This window comes from Magallana gigas, chromosome 8 (genome assembly GCF_963853765.1).
Source record: "Magallana gigas chromosome 8, xbMagGiga1.1, whole genome shotgun sequence".
Classification (NCBI taxonomy): domain Eukaryota; kingdom Metazoa; phylum Mollusca; class Bivalvia; order Ostreida; family Ostreidae; genus Magallana; species Magallana gigas.
Window position 1 is genome coordinate 5,080,972 of NC_088860.1, and position 16,216 is coordinate 5,097,187.

Here is a 16,216-nt window from a genome sequence, read left to right on the forward strand (position 1 = left end):
ATAAGCGTATGATTAGATATTAAAGTGACTGACACAATTTCAATTTTGGGCCCATTCAATATTTTTACATTTACCTTAACAGGATCTGTATAACATTATAATAACGTATATTATTATACACGAACCGAGTCAGTATCTATCATATATCACTGGCGTCGGAAGCAAATTGAAAGGGGGGGGGGGGGGGGCTAGACTGATCCTCAGAAATATTGAGAGAAAAAAACCTAATTCCCAAAATCATGAAAATCCTAATCCGTTTTTTTTTTTTTTTTGGGGGGGGGGGGGCTAGTATGCCTTTCACTCCAACTACTCAATCTTTCAAACGTACATTACGGAACAATTATGTTTCCTGCGGGGGAAGGGTGGGGGGGGGGCGGCTGAACCCTCTATTCTGCTATGTGCCTAATGGTTAGGTCTAACTTACCAAAAAAAAAAGGGGGGGGGGCATTATGCCCCCCCCCCCCCCGGTTCCGACGCCTATGTTTAAAGCTGCAGGTCTGTAGCTCCCGGTCTGAAAAATTCGGATGGACGACCTGGGAGCTACAGTGCCTCCCATAGTAAAAAACGGCAATTTATGGCGCTCAAAAATTGCGCTAGTTTTGGACTGATTAACCTTATTTTCACACAAATTCTGTAAAAACAGTTAGTACCATTAACTTCTTCAGACAATTTACTTCTAATATTGTTACTTTACTTGCCTCAGACTTTCTCTGAAACAGGATAACCGACCTCGGAAAATAAAGTATATTAATCACGTCGAGATCGAGAGTCGCCATTAACAAAAAAGCACCACTTCATTTTACGGGGCTGGTGATGGTGTTTAAAAGAATATCAGAGGCAAGTAAAGTGACGATAACTGTAGTAAATTGTCCAAGGAATTTTTTGGACTCACATATATGTAGAGAATGTGTTCGGGATTGAGATTAATCAGTCCAAAACTAGCGCATTTTTTTTTTACTACGGGTGGCACTGTAGCTCCCAGGTCGTCCAACCGAATTTTTTCAGACCGGGAGATACAGACCTGCAGCTATATCATATATTGAATGAATACACCAAATACGGTTGTACATACTGGTGCTCGTTGGCTTGGATCTTCGTATGCGGCGTCTTTTTTCTCTCTCCAAATTTGTATCATTTTTTTTTACATTTATTAAAAGAAAAATAAACGGACATGTCAATGTACTCTTCCACTTTGAAAAAAAGATGCCCCGTGTTTGATAACTATTGGGTTAGGTCAACTTAGGGGACTCGTGCAAGATGTGCTTAGTAGATTGAGTCACGATCAAGCACATGTATGTAAGGGATTGTGTCCCCGTAATGTATGTGTAGACGGGATCGGAGCTTTTTTTACAAGCACGTAAGTCATACATAACCCCCCCCCCCCCCACCCCTGTGTAGCGATCTACATGGACGGATCAAAGAACAAATTTTCTTTTCAGATCTTTGCGATTTCGAATTATACTTAGTTACACGTCTTTGACATGACATGGGTGGAGCAATGAATTACAAGAACACGATTCGAACCACTCAACGCGAAGATGACCCTTCCTTAGAGCGAGTTTGCAAAACAAAATCTGAATACTTGCTGGGCAATTTGTTGGGTGGACATGCTGACATTCATGTCATTTAAAATCATGCACGATAATGTTAGAATGCCCATTGTCAAGTGTAAATTCCCTGTCATGATCGGTAGAGAGCTTTTTCTTTCCAATCACGGGCAATTCCGCATTGAATTCCAAAACAACTTAAAATAGCTTATCTTCTCGGCGGGAAATTCAATCAACATCCTCGTTCGGGGTGAAGTCCCGGCGCCACAGGTAAGACAAGCACCTGTCTGTAAAGTTTCAGGTGCTTTCCCGGATCTATTGCAGTTGTCTCAACACCAACTACCTGACCAACTTCGGAGTCTGTTAGTGTCTGGAAACTGGGAGATCCCGACTTGGGTCTGAACCTAGTACCTGGCTTCACGCACCTTGATGGACCAGATATTATCTAATATACATTTAACTGAAAATCTCGATCGATGTGTGGGACTTATGAAGCTCCAAATTCCCGACCTATATCACACCGGAAAAGAAAGTAATAAATGATAATGTATACGTGTACGGCATGATACGATCATAACAAGCTTTTACTGCCCCAACCAGGGAGAGGGCGGTCTAAGTTATGTAACTTGTGCCCAATACCAATTGTATTTATGTACAATAAAAATATGTTCAAATCATTTATCAGTGATTTTTTCAGAAAACTGCATGAAATAGATCGGTAAACTCAAAATAAATAATTTACTCTAATAATATTGTCTGAAAGTAAAAATAAAATGAACACCACTTTTTATTGGTGGATAAAGAAACCCTTAGAAGAAGCTTTTTAAAAAAAAAAAAAGAGAGAAATCTCTGCAGTATCTAACTTCCGTACAAAATAAAGTTTTTGGGTTTTTTTTTGGTGTTTTTCATGGGTTTTTTTAAAATTGATTATTTTCGAAATTTTGTTTGTCTAGTTCTGTTAATTTCTTTTAGGTCACCTGAGTCACTCTGGTGACCTATTGCAATTGGTTTTCGTCCGTCGTCATGTTTTAATAATTTAACATTTTGTTTAGCTTCTTCTTAAAAACTACATGGCCGATTCTTTCCAAATTCCGTATGGTGTGTCTTTGGGATAAGCGGAACATAAACTGTAAATTTCACAACTCGTTCCCCATAGGGGCCCTAGGGGTAGGGCAATAATATTCAAAGCTTGATCATTTTTTTCAAAAATCTTCTTTTCTAACCCCACACATTTGTAAGGAAAACTTATTCATAATTATGTACACCAGGAAGCTCTCTACAAAACTTTTAAATTTCATGCCGCCAAGGTTGGGGTACTGAATCTAGGGCGGGGCCACAACAGTCATACAGAATAGAAACTGATGACTGCATTTTTAGAAAAACTAGTCAGGGGTGCTGGCTGCTGGGGGGGGGGGTGTTGTGTATTACGTTTAAAAATCTTATTATTTTATTCTGCTCTTGAAATAAGTGAATATTAAGAAAAGAGAATGAGTGAAGCTGTATATTAAAGTATATATGGGGGGTGGGGGTGTTGTAACAGTTAATGGAGTTATTTCCCATTGTAAATAATGTAATTAAGAAAATGAATGATTAAAACAATTAAGCAAGTACTTTTATTATATACAACAAAACAACCAAAACAGTTTTTTGAAGTTTCTAAATAGAAATAGACTTGTTAATAGTTATTGGCTAGCCACAAATACTGATGGGTGGTTCATGTGTACACAATGATTTTTGGATATTTGCTAGATAGTATCACATTTAAAAGCTGATGAATGAGAACTCAGATAAGATGGCAGATAAACATGGTTTTTTTTGTTTCAATGCCCTGGGGGGTCATTACTGGCCCCTGGGAATGGGGTGGGGTTTATTTTAAATAAAACATGTATACAAGCCATTTCTAGTAGGTAGGGTGATAGTTAGGTCATTACAATATTTTTTTTACTCCAGCATAAACTTAATTAAATGCATATATGAGATTCCTCGACAGGTCCGTGTATGGGCTATGGTACTCAGGTGACCGTTAAGGCCTGTTGGCCTCTTGTTAATAAATATAATTATGCTGTGTGCAGAACGATACGAGCTGACAAAATTATATGTCGGATTTTATATTTGACAGTCACAGTCACAGTCACACAGATTTAGCTCTTTGTGTGGTGCAAGGTACATGCACGCGTAATCGTGTTAGTGAAGCACGAATTCTTTGATAGATTTTACAGAAATAATCGGTAATTAACCAGAAATTTAATTCAGGATGAAAGTGGTTAATTAGCATACTTTACTTAACAACAAACAACAGATAACATATACTTCAACAGACAATAGCGTTAATTAAGATTCACTCATTTAAGAAGCACCTGGTTGAATTGACCTTGAAGATATATTTTAGTCTTCAGGTAAATCACATCCTGACCTGGTTCCCTTTCTGCTGAGCTAGCACTTGCAAACATGTACTTATCACATCGCTTCATTCCTCCTAGGAATCCCCGACGGACCCATCAGCTGTTAGCGTCCGTGGACTCGCCGAGGAATCGATCAGCTGTTAGTCGCCATTGTACACATCCGGGGACTGCCCGTGGGACCCATCAGCTGTATATGTACACATCATGCTGCATGTCACTCCAAACCTAAATCACACATCTTTTGAATAATTTATCCAGAAAAAATGAATCGCGTCCAAACGTTTTAATATTTTGTTTGATAATTATGTCGGATATTAAGCGTGATATATGGTATTGACAATGTGAAGAAAACGCCTTTTCAATGACGTACAAACTACATGTTCTAAGGATGACGACCAACCTAAATTGGTACCCACTTAAATCTTCAAATCACGAAGCAATTTGCCTCTTTGTTGAACTTCAATCCTGCCTACACTTTTATACCGGATTTTTTGAAATTTGTCGCTAAAGTTAGCGGCGTCACATTAGTAAATCACTACTTTGTCTGAATAAAGTATATGCACTAGCATCTCATGTAAAGTCTCACTAATTCTTAGTTCGTGCAAGACATTTCCGATTAACTTACAATTCAAATAATGTGTTGATGTCGCTTAATAATTAATCAACAGTTAATATTTTAACCACTGCTCTGCCAATGACATATGCTATTAAAGTTCAACAAATGCCCTATATAGCTTACAATGCAATCATTGATCTAAGGCTTAGCGTAAAGTTAATAAAATAGTTTACTATTACATTTAATAGCTATTGTTCCAACTAATGACCCATTACTTAGCCCATTCAATGACCTACAGCTACAATCCATCCAATGACTCACAATCCATCCAATGACCTATTGCTTACAGTTCAACCAATGAACGATGGCTTACAGTCCATCCAATGACCTATAGCTTACAGATCATCCAATGACCTATAGTTTACAGATCATCCAATGACCTATAGCTTACAGATCATCCAATGACCTATAGCTTACAGATCATCTAATGACCTATAGTTTACAGATCATCTAATGACCTATAGCTTACAGATGATCCAATGACCTATAGTTTACAGATGATCCAATGACCTATAGTTTACAGATCATCCAATGACCTATAGCTTACAGATCATCCAATGACCTATAGCTTACAGATTATCCAATGACATATAGCTTACAGATCATCCAATGACCTATAGCTTACAGATCATCTAATGACCTATAGTTTACAGATCATCCAATGACCTATAGCTTACAGATCATCCAATGACCTATAGCTTACAGATTATCCAATGACATATAGCTTACAGATCATCCAATGACCTATAGCTTACAGATCATCTAATGACCTATAGTTTACAGATCATCCAATGACCTATAGCTTACAGATCATCAATGACCTATAGTTTACAGATCATCTAATGACATATAGCTTACAGATCATCCAATGACCTATAGTTTACAGATCATCCAATGACCTATAGCTTACAGATCATCTAATGACCTATAGTTTACAGATCATCCAATGACCTATAGTTTACAGATCATCCAATGACCTATAGCTTACAGTTCATCAATGACATATATATTACAGATCATCCAATGACCTATAGCTTACAGATCATCCAATGACCTATAGTTTACAGATCATCCAATGACCTATAGTTTACAGATCATCCAATGACCTATAGTTTACAGATCATCCAATGACCTATAGCTTACAGATCATCCAATGACCTATAGTTTACAGATCATCCAATGACCTATAGCTTACAGATCATCAATGACCTATAGCTTACAGATCATCCAATGACCTATAGTTTACAGATCATCCCATGACCTATAGTTTATAGATCATCAATGACCTATAGCTTACAGATCATCTAATGACCTATAGTTTACAGATTATCCAATGACCTATAGTTTACAGATCATCCAATGACCTATAGTTTACAGATCATCCAATGACCTATAGCTTACAGATCATCCCATGACCTATAGCTTACAGATCATCCAATGACCTATAGTTTACAGATCATCCCATGACCTATAGTTTACAGATCATCCCATGACCTATAGTTTACAGATCATCCAATGACCTATAGCTTACAGATCATCCAATGACCTATAGTTTACAGATCATCCAATGACCTATAGTTTACAGATCATCCAATGACCTATAGTTTACAGATCATCCAATGACCTATAGCTTACAGATCATCCCATGACCTATAGCTTACAGATCATCCAATGACCTATAGTTTACAGATCATCCCATGACCTATAGTTTACAGATCATCCCATGACCTATAGTTTACAGATCATCCAATGACCTATAGCTTACAGATCATCCAATGACCTATAGCTTACAGATCATCCAATGACCTATAGTTTACAGATCATCCCATGACCTATAGCTTACAGATCATCCAATGACCTATAGTTTACAGATCATCCCATGACCTATAGCTTACAGATCATCAATGACCTATAGCTTACAGATCATCTAATGACCTATAGTTTACAGATCATCAATGACATATAGCTTACAGATCATCAATGACATATAGCTTACAGATCATCCAATGACCTATAGCTTACACATCATCAATGACATATAGCTAACAGATCATCCCATGACCTATAGTTTACAGATCATCAATGACATATAGCTTACAGATCATCCAATGACCTATAGTTTACAGATCATCCAATGACCTATAGCTTACAGATCATCAATGACCTATAGCTTACAGATCATCCAATGACCTATAGTTTACACATCATCAATGACCTATAGCTTACAGATCATCCAATGACCTATAGTTTACAGATCATCCAATGACCTATAGCTTACAGATCATCCAATGACCTATAGTTTACAGATCATCCAATGACCTATAGTTTACAGATCATCAATGACCTATAGCTTACAGATCATCCAATGACCTATAGTTTACACATCATCAATGACCTATAGCTTACAGATCATCCATCCAATGACCTATAGTTTACAGATCATCCAATTACCTATAGCTTGTACATTTTTTTCCATGACCTAGTGACACAGTTCAAGCAATAACATAACCCTCTATACTAACTTGGCAATGTTTGTGTTTCCTTGTTGTTCTGTAAAGTTAGATGAACTAAATTCTGGTTATTTGTATTTTGGTGCTATTGACTTTCCTGTTGTTGTCAATGATAAGACCAATAAGGTAATGTTGTTCGATCAAAATATTTTTTATTTGTTTAGGTATTGATTTTTGTATCCTTATCGCTGATTGTAGTGCATGGATCGAGGACCCACATAGAGAGGAACTTTCTTACAACTTTGCCATGAAAATATGCACTCAGTGACGAGGTAACAGAAAATGAACGTCTAACAGAATTTAAAATATTCTTTACCAATCAACACAACCTTATTGGTTATCAATGACCGTAACAGGATAGCAGAGGAAACAGACAACCTTATTGGTTATCAATGGCGGCAAAGGTATAGCAGAAGAAACAGACAACCTTATTGGTTATCAATGGCGGCAACGTAACAGGATAGCAGAAGAAACAGACAACCTTATTGGTTATCAATGACCGTAACAGGATAGCAGAAGAAACCGACATCATTATTGGTTATCAATTACGGCAACAGGATAGCAGAAGAAACCGACAACCTAATTGGTTATCAATGGCGGCAAATGTATAGCAGAAGAAACAGACAACCTTATTGGTTATCAATGGCGGCAAAGGTATAGCAGAAGAAACAGACACTCTTATTGGTTATCAATGGCGGCAACAGGATAGCAGAAGAAACCGACAACCTAATTGGTTATCACTGTCGGCAACAGGATAGCAGAAGAAACAGACAACCTTATTGGTTATCAATCACCGTAACAGGATAGCAGAAGAAACAGACAACCTTATTAGTTATCAATTACGGCAACAGAATAGTAGAAGAAAGAGACACTCTTATTGGTTAGCTTTGACGGTAACAGAATAGCAGGAGAAACAGACACTCTTATTGGTGAGCAATGACTGTTACAGTATAGTAGAAGAAATTTTTTAAAAGCCAAAAATAGCACGATATATAACAAATAACAAATGACAAGTTTACATTGAGGCCCTGAATAAAACATCTTTACAGATAAATGGAAGAAATAAAATACTGTAAAATGGATACAAAACATTATGTAGGCTTACTTGATATGATTAAACAAAAGTAATATTGTGGTCTTAAAATAAGACTTCACTTTTGCTCAAATTGCATTGCTACAACTTTGCTGATTTAAAAAAATGCAAGAGAATATAACCTTATAGATTCAAGCAATTGCTGGCCAATGACGTCATAATACCAGTCAATATGTCAAGTAAAATAGCGCCTAACACATAGTATATAGTAAATAATATCAGATTTATAAAGCAATCTATATCAAACTATGTAACGAAGGTTCTGATAACTTCATGACTCTCATCTTTTTGAATTGGATCGTCTGTATAAAGTTTATAAAATTTTCCGTGGCCACAATCTCGCATCCTCACAACGTCAAAATCCCGAGTCCATTCGTGCCCGTGGGACTTATATAGGTATATAGTTTTATAAAGCTATTCAGAGTAGTCTGATTTAGATATTTTGTCATTCATTTTTCTCAATTTATAATTTTTGTATCAGTATGTATTAAAATTGCACATTAGTGCAGTGATAGTTTTTAACTTTGAACTGTTCTGTAAACAAGGCATGCAAAGATTAATCATCAAATTGTGTCTCCTTAAAGGGACTTAAAATTGAGCTTAAAATTTCAAATTTTATTTCTCCATTTTTTATGTTAAGAATAGTCAATATGGGTATTTTTTAATGCTTTCTCAAAATTTGAAAGTCATATATTGAGTTACAAGCAAGATACAGAGTTTAGAATTTTGTAAACAAAGCTCAAGCATTGTTATTGTTTACATATGTGTTTTACTCTTATAAGTTTCAATCAAATGTTGCTTTTCTCTATTGATAATATATTTTAAAAACACAATGAACAAGTTTGCCTTGTTTCTTACGATTGATTTTTTTTTTTGCCAAAGAAATGGTAATTCCATACTTTACATTATTTGTAAACAAATATAAGACTTGAGCTTTGTTTACATAACAATGAATTCTTACCTCGGTATCGTTCTTATTACTTAAATTATAACATTCAAATTTTGGTTAGTCATTCAAAATGTGCAAGTAAACCATTATATATCTAAAAAATAAAAATAAAAATTTGATGTAAAATCGTGTTTAAGTCCCTTTAAGAGACGTTGGACTTAATAGTTCTAATTAAAACGTTTTGGGGCAATTGATTCATGACCATACAACTACTTCTTGAACGAAATATAAGGGAGGTCAGTTATGATAAACAAGATAATTAATTGATAATAATTCAGCACAATGAGGAGAAATCACAATCGTTCTCCATGCAAACAAAGTGGTAAACAGTTACTCAAACAATGGAAATATATTTTTTGCTTAAAAGTGTTTAAAAACTGCAACGTTAAAACTATCTCTAATTAGGGTTGTATGCCGTAACTCTTAAGTTGTTTGATAAAAAACATCTAAAGGTTATAAGACAGTGGTCCTTTTGTTTCGTATTCCTATAGATCACCTTAATCAGTATAATCTTAGGAGGGGCCTCACATGGTGTGCGCCTTCCAAAATAAATTTCTAATTAAGTTTATAGTCTGACCACAATATGCATAGTAAGTGGGTCAACCTTTATCGTTAACCGGACGATATATTCAGGGTTCACTCAGATTCATAATTAGGACTTCATTAGTTGTCCACGTTTCATCATTAAAATCTTTGTAAAGTTGTGTACTATTCACAACTCATATCTCTCACGGTGTTACCAAAAAAAACTCTCTCTCTCTCTCTCTCTCTCTCTCTCTCTCTCTCTCTCTCTCTCTCTCTCTCTCTCTGATGAACTGTCGTATCCTTGGCGTCAACGTAAACTTCTACAACTGACATTTATAACTCATATATAATATGTGTTAATGACTAATAAAAATTTCCAATTTAATAAAAAAAAATGTTTTAAAATAAAATAGCTTCTTTAGATTAAGGTGTAGCACTTGTCTCTCTATTGCATTTGACGTAACTAATTAATTAGCATTCATTAAAGACAAATGATCTAAAATTAAATGGGCGTTGCATATTTAGTACACATGAGAATGGTTCCTACCTTTGAATGATGTTTGCTTAAACTTGTCGTATGTGACTTTTCCAAATACGTGATATTCTTTGTGAAAAATAGCAACGAAATGAAAATAAAATGAAAAAATACTCAAGAAAGAAAGTGGGACAAAATAATTGGTGGCAAAGAATATACATTTATGACTAAATACATGTATCAGTAAAAGCAAGCTTTGCTTTTTATTTCACAATGTGTCTGTATGACAGAGGTAAATTAAGGAATTTCCACTAAAGTGAAACAATTGAATGTTTTTTTTATGCACCCCCCCCCCCCCCTTTTAAGTCTTTGTGACGTCAATGTAGGGATATAGTGGGAGGCTTTATTCATATTTATTTTGGGAATCGAAACGAAGATGGACAATAAACATTATGTACATAAAACTGTACTAGGTTTAAATCCGGGATAAAATAGTTGTTCTTCCTTTTCTCCCAAGATTTACACTGCCACCAGAAAATACGTTTCTCTGCAAATCGTTGAGAATAAAAATATTGAAATAGATTAAAATGCATTCCCCAAATACCCGCAAATTCAAACTCTCATGATTTGTTTTAAACAGAATCTATTTTATGCGGTTTATGCTATGTATAACATTTTGTTGACTCTCATTTTGAATTTTTTTTAAAAATTGCAAATCGATATTTGATACTTTTTTGCCTGTCGGAAAGTTTTTGCTATGAATCATAAGTTGCAAAACAGTGTATTTATCCAAAAAAAAAATATCAATCCATCTCGCAATATGCTGGCGGATGGCGGATGTAATAACTTTCCGATTTCACTATTGTTGTTCAATATTGTGTAATATTGAATTTCTTAGAAAAAAAATTTAAATTTGACAAATTGATGCTAAACCCAATCCTCATCTAATACAGTACAGGTGAGAATTGGAAAATTGTATTTCTATTTTTACGCTCTCTAATTTACGTCACTTTCTCTCAATGCCTGCCCACTATGTCACGTCGCCCGATGACGGATGATCTAAGACGAAGGGGGGATACGTCGGGGGTTTTACGACTTACCTCGCTTGCTTCGATCCGGCCGGAATCGTCAGTTGTCTTTCGCAATGTCTAAAAATAGAACGGGTAGTCTTACAATATAAAAATGCTGGCGTGTCGCAAGATCAGTATATCGTCTTGAAAATGCCTGAGAGAGTAGAGGCAGTAGAATTTGTGAAAGTGACCGGAATGGAGGATAATAAAGCATGTCACATTGAAGACAGGGAGAAGTTGTACTATCAGAGGAGGTCAATGCCCGTCATCATCTCACCTCCAGACTCATCCACGACCGTGGAACGTTCAGGGATACCAGAGGACTCAAAAATTACTATTGTGCAGGGTCAGGACAGTCTCTACCCCCAGGGGCGGGACAGCCTCTATCCTGGCGGGAAATCGCGCTGCTCGCTATGGATGCTGTGGCTGAAGTTTTCCTCGTTTCTGTACTTGGTTCTGATCCTTTTGCTCATCCTGTGGGCCCTGCATCAGTACAAGGAGGCTCAAGAGAAGGACACACCTCTGTACCAGGTAAGAGAATCGTACACATGATATCATGCACCAGTACCTGTAGAATTTACCTCGATAGTTATAATAAGTCTGTTTTGTTTCATCTCCACTACTTCAATCGAAATAGTGAATGCAACCATGGAAGTGCCATTCGAAATAACGGGTCATAGTGACTAAATACAAATTTAGGAACAGTTCAACCCTGCATCGAGTGTACTTGCTTTTGACTGTAATTGTTGACAATATTATTGAACTTGATTCTCTAGTTGAACATGCTTACTGGCGTTATTTTATGTATACGTGCACATTCAAATATTCAACATTGATGTTATGTACATCTTTAAGTCTCCTAACTGAAGAAGCTAGTATATTGAAAATTTAAAGAAAAACGACCAAAGCATTATTTCATTCTTTTGATTTTTTGAAATCTTTTTAGTAGGATGTTTTGAATATTGTACAAAAAATATTTTGGAAATGGACTCATCTTTGTTTTCCTTTTCATTTTTTATCTTTAACAAAGAGAATGTTTATATCCGATTTAGTGCAAATTTTCGTTCTCAGTCTGAAATATTTAGGAAGTGCCTCACTTCTGACTCTGCATTAAAATTTAGCTGATTGGAGGAGAACCCAGAGTGGCGACCCGACTCTGACTCAGAGCAGGGGTGGGCTGGGCCAGTCGGCATGCAGGATTTTTTTTTTCATTTCTTGATCTTGGTCCAACTGTCAATAGGTGTAGAACACCTGTATATACCGGTAGTTAACTCGGATCGACCGTTAGGACACAAAGCAATTGTGGTGTGTCATCCTACCTGGGCAAATTCCCGTTTTGTACAAAATTTTTCCTCTACCAGATTTACCAAATGTGTGCAAAACGGTAGGAAACCAACGGAAACGCATCACATTGGTCGTTATTAGAGTTTTACAATGTACTCTTAGCCCGATTCATTTACTTGTAAAAGTAAACCGTTATATCTGAATTACAGAAAACGTGGAAATAAAAGCTATGCAATCTTGAACAATAAAACCCGCTTTGCACTGCTCATAATTTTTGCATGCTTGTTTGTCTGTTTGTTTAACTACATATATTTGTTTATTTTACAGCACCAGGCACGTATATCTGCTTCACCCAGTGCCCTGGTTGATAACGGTAAGTAGGTGTTTAAATTGGGATTTACAGAGGGTTTCCCTATGGGTAATACGGTCGCGGGGACAATGCAATTGTTTAATAACACCTTCGTGTACCTGACACCTGTTAATTGTTCGTTTGTTGGTCTGTTACAGGAATGGGTTCTAAAGCTCTACTTCACCACAGTCTTATAACGCCGACGAAAGGTAGGTAATCACAACATTCTGAAATATCAAATCAATTACATCAACTGGGGATATACTAGAAAAACGCCTATGGGTCGATTAAGGGGGCGGGGGTTTGAGAAGGGATCTGCTAGGGAAAAAAATTAGAGAAATCTTCCGTGCTTTATTCATGTGAGGTACGTTTAATATTATCATTTCTGAATGTGAACATGACAGATATAATACGTTAAACAAAACGTACAAAATCAGCACTTCCTACTTAGAGTTAAAAGCATTTACAGTATTGGGCGATATTATTAGATTTATATTAATCGTCTAATTGAGTCATTATAAATATTTTTTTAAAATAAACATATAAATCAGGGAATTATAAAGCATCTTCTTTAATACTTCCTCGGTATATTAATGTATAGTGGGTGGTTCTTTTTTATCTGACAATATTTTTAAAAAAGTATTTCGTATGTTTTAAAAGATGCTATGAACTTCTGCCCTAAAGTAGAGAATGAATTTAATTAGACCTATTATGAGAAGTTAAATGAGTATTCAGTGCAGCAGTTGATATTATAGATGTATTATCATAGTGAAAAGTGTAAAGTATTGAACTAACCATGATGTGCAGTATATATACAGAGTTTATCAGAAACTTGAAACTTATCGTAACTGAATAAAAATGAGACTTACAATTAGAAATAAATATATTATCTATATTATATGTGATTCTCATTTTTTTTAGATCCAGAACTTTTAGAATGGGAAATGACGTCAGATTCCTATACTATCGGAAGTGACATCACGTACAAAGACAGACGATTTTACATCAACACGCCTGGTTATTACGAAGTACAGTGTCGTCTGCAGTTTGATACGTACAGTAACATAGTTCCTAAGAAGGACGTCCACGTGGTCTTCTCGGTGATACGGAGCACGCGCTCTCATGACAACAGGAACCTCATGTCGGAGAAGAGCACGTTGGAACCGAAGGAATTTCGAGGGATTCAGCTGGGGCCCACCGTGTTCCGGCTAGAGGCTAATGACTCTGTTTACGTGTCCGTACTAAAGCATGAGTTTGTGTATCCAACGCGGGACAATTATTTTGCAATTAGGAAGATAGAATGATTGAAACATCAGAAGAAACAACACAATGGAAGAACCGTGCATGTTCCATCTCTAACGTGCTGGCCATGTTTCGGAACCTAAAGACTTTATTTTTATGATTTGCCTCGTGAAATATTAATATTCACATCTATTGCCATTTGACATGGTAATCGGTCAAATTGCAACATTTTATTGAAAAAGAAAAACAAACACTACTGCCAGTTAATATTTATAAGTATAGTGCACTCTTTAATTTCCTTCCGTACCCCCCCCCCCCCCCCTTCCGCATATCAAACCACCAACCATGTTCAGTTTATAGTAAAGTTGTACATATAGATAGGGAGCCCACGGTCCTTGCCCATGATGTTCAGGTTGTTGATACATGTGTATATGTGAACGTTAGAGACGCTCATTCAGTACCGATCACAGGTGATCCGTCGTGTTATGCTCAAAGCAAATCGAGTTCACCTTGCCATGTTGTGTTTCATTCATGTAATCGTGTGAACCTCGTCCATCATCTGCCATCGTCACTATCATTGATTTTTTTGAACTGAGGTTGTTCATCCAGAACTACGCTACCTCTGTCTCTTGTATAGATGCATGTTTAAATGTTTATATTGACGTATGCTTTTAACTTATTGAATTTATGTTTTTTAAAATAAATGAACGAAAAAAATACTTAGCTACTTTTTCCTTCTTATTGCCCTTGCATGGTGAAATTAAAGGAGTCGTTTATCCGTTTGAAATTCTACAATTGAAAAAGCAAGTAGCTCCTTATATGAAGAAGCCAAAGTACAAGTGCAAAATTATTTAAAATGAGGTCAAACATGACCTAACTCTTGCACAAATACATGAATTAAAGAAAATCCCAAACATTCCCACTCAAAAAACCGTACGTTTAAATGATACAAGATGTTTAAGTTATATTTCATTTTTATATACAAACTAGAATAGCAGAGCTATGTTATTGAAGAGAACATATAATCTTATATATTACGGAAAAGGTGTTTTCTTCCAAAATAAATCCACAGAGAGGGTACTTGTTAATTAAAAAGTTGAAAAGCTTTAATTTTGTTAAACATTAAATGATACATTACCTACTTTGAGCTGAGGATCAATAATATGTATACTCATTCGAACACCGCTCAAAAAGTCGTGTCCCAACTAGACACATAGAACACGCAACATTATAAATCAAAACCGTTTATTTGCTGATTATGGAGCCACTGGGGACATAACACAAATAGGAATCGATGAGAGCGATCGAAGCATGGCGTGCCTCATCGGTCACTGGGGTCCACGCGTCATCTAAAACACGTGCTCGATGTAGAGGTCGCCTCCACAGTCAGGATCCCTGAGTGACTCACCCCCGAGCCGGGCTCTCTGTATATCATTTACCGTCAAATCTTTAATATACTGGACTCAATATTTTTCTGATTAACTAAAACTTACATCGTAAAATATCTAATATTATGTCCCTTCATTTTTTAAAATTTTCATTTCATTCTCAACACCATTGCACAATGGTACACAGAGATTATAATAATACAATATGTAATACTTTTTACAAATAAACAACGCATGCGTAAGCGAGAGAGAGAGAGAGAGAGAGACAGACAGAAAGAAGTTAAACATGCACAAGATCAAGGCATGCCCAAGATCAACTCTGACTCGTTAATACAAATGTGAAGTATGGGGGTTCTAACCTGGGGAACATTTTTTAAATTTATTTTTCCAATAAAAGGACATAATTTCCTAAAAGGGCATTGTTTTGTACTCTACATTATAAATTTAAAACTAATAGCATTTTTTATTTTGATACATGTATTTGTATTTGATAAACATTGAATGCGTTCTTGTTGCAACGAGTTACAGCTAAGTATGTAATGGAATTCATCTCCTATTCAACTAATTCAACTAAAATCTAAAGTAGTCATATTACATGTTTTGGGAATTAATATCTATTTCGTGTCACTGCCATTCATAAACTGTATTTTATTTTTAAAAGTGTTTAGCAATTTGCATTATTTTCACAATTAAGAAAATCTTAATCATAGGGTAAAAGTTTTAGGGATTTTTCTTAAGTTTTCTAAAAATATTTAATGGCCATTTA

The 16,216-nt window shown here is 35.9% G+C and overlaps 1 protein-coding gene across 2 annotated transcripts; it reads left to right on the forward strand.

Annotated features, from left to right (window-relative positions):
• The first annotated feature begins 11,248 nt into the window (after positions 1-11,248).
• LOC105330636 (uncharacterized) lies at positions 11,249-14,781 on the forward strand. Of its 2 annotated transcripts, none has more exons than XM_066069761.1 (4): positions 11,249-11,718; positions 12,799-12,844; positions 12,979-13,029; positions 13,748-14,781. In XM_066069761.1, the coding sequence occupies exons 1-4, from the start codon at positions 11,338-11,340 to the stop codon at positions 14,122-14,124; spliced, it is 855 nt and encodes a 284-aa protein (XP_065925833.1). In that variant the 5' UTR covers positions 11,249-11,337; the 3' UTR covers positions 14,125-14,781. The 2 variants fall into 2 exon arrangements, with proteins under 2 accessions (XP_065925833.1, XP_034327658.2); XM_034471767.2 differs by having other exon boundaries at positions 11,251-11,718; positions 13,742-14,781.
• Positions 14,782-16,216: the final 1,435 nt, after the last annotated feature.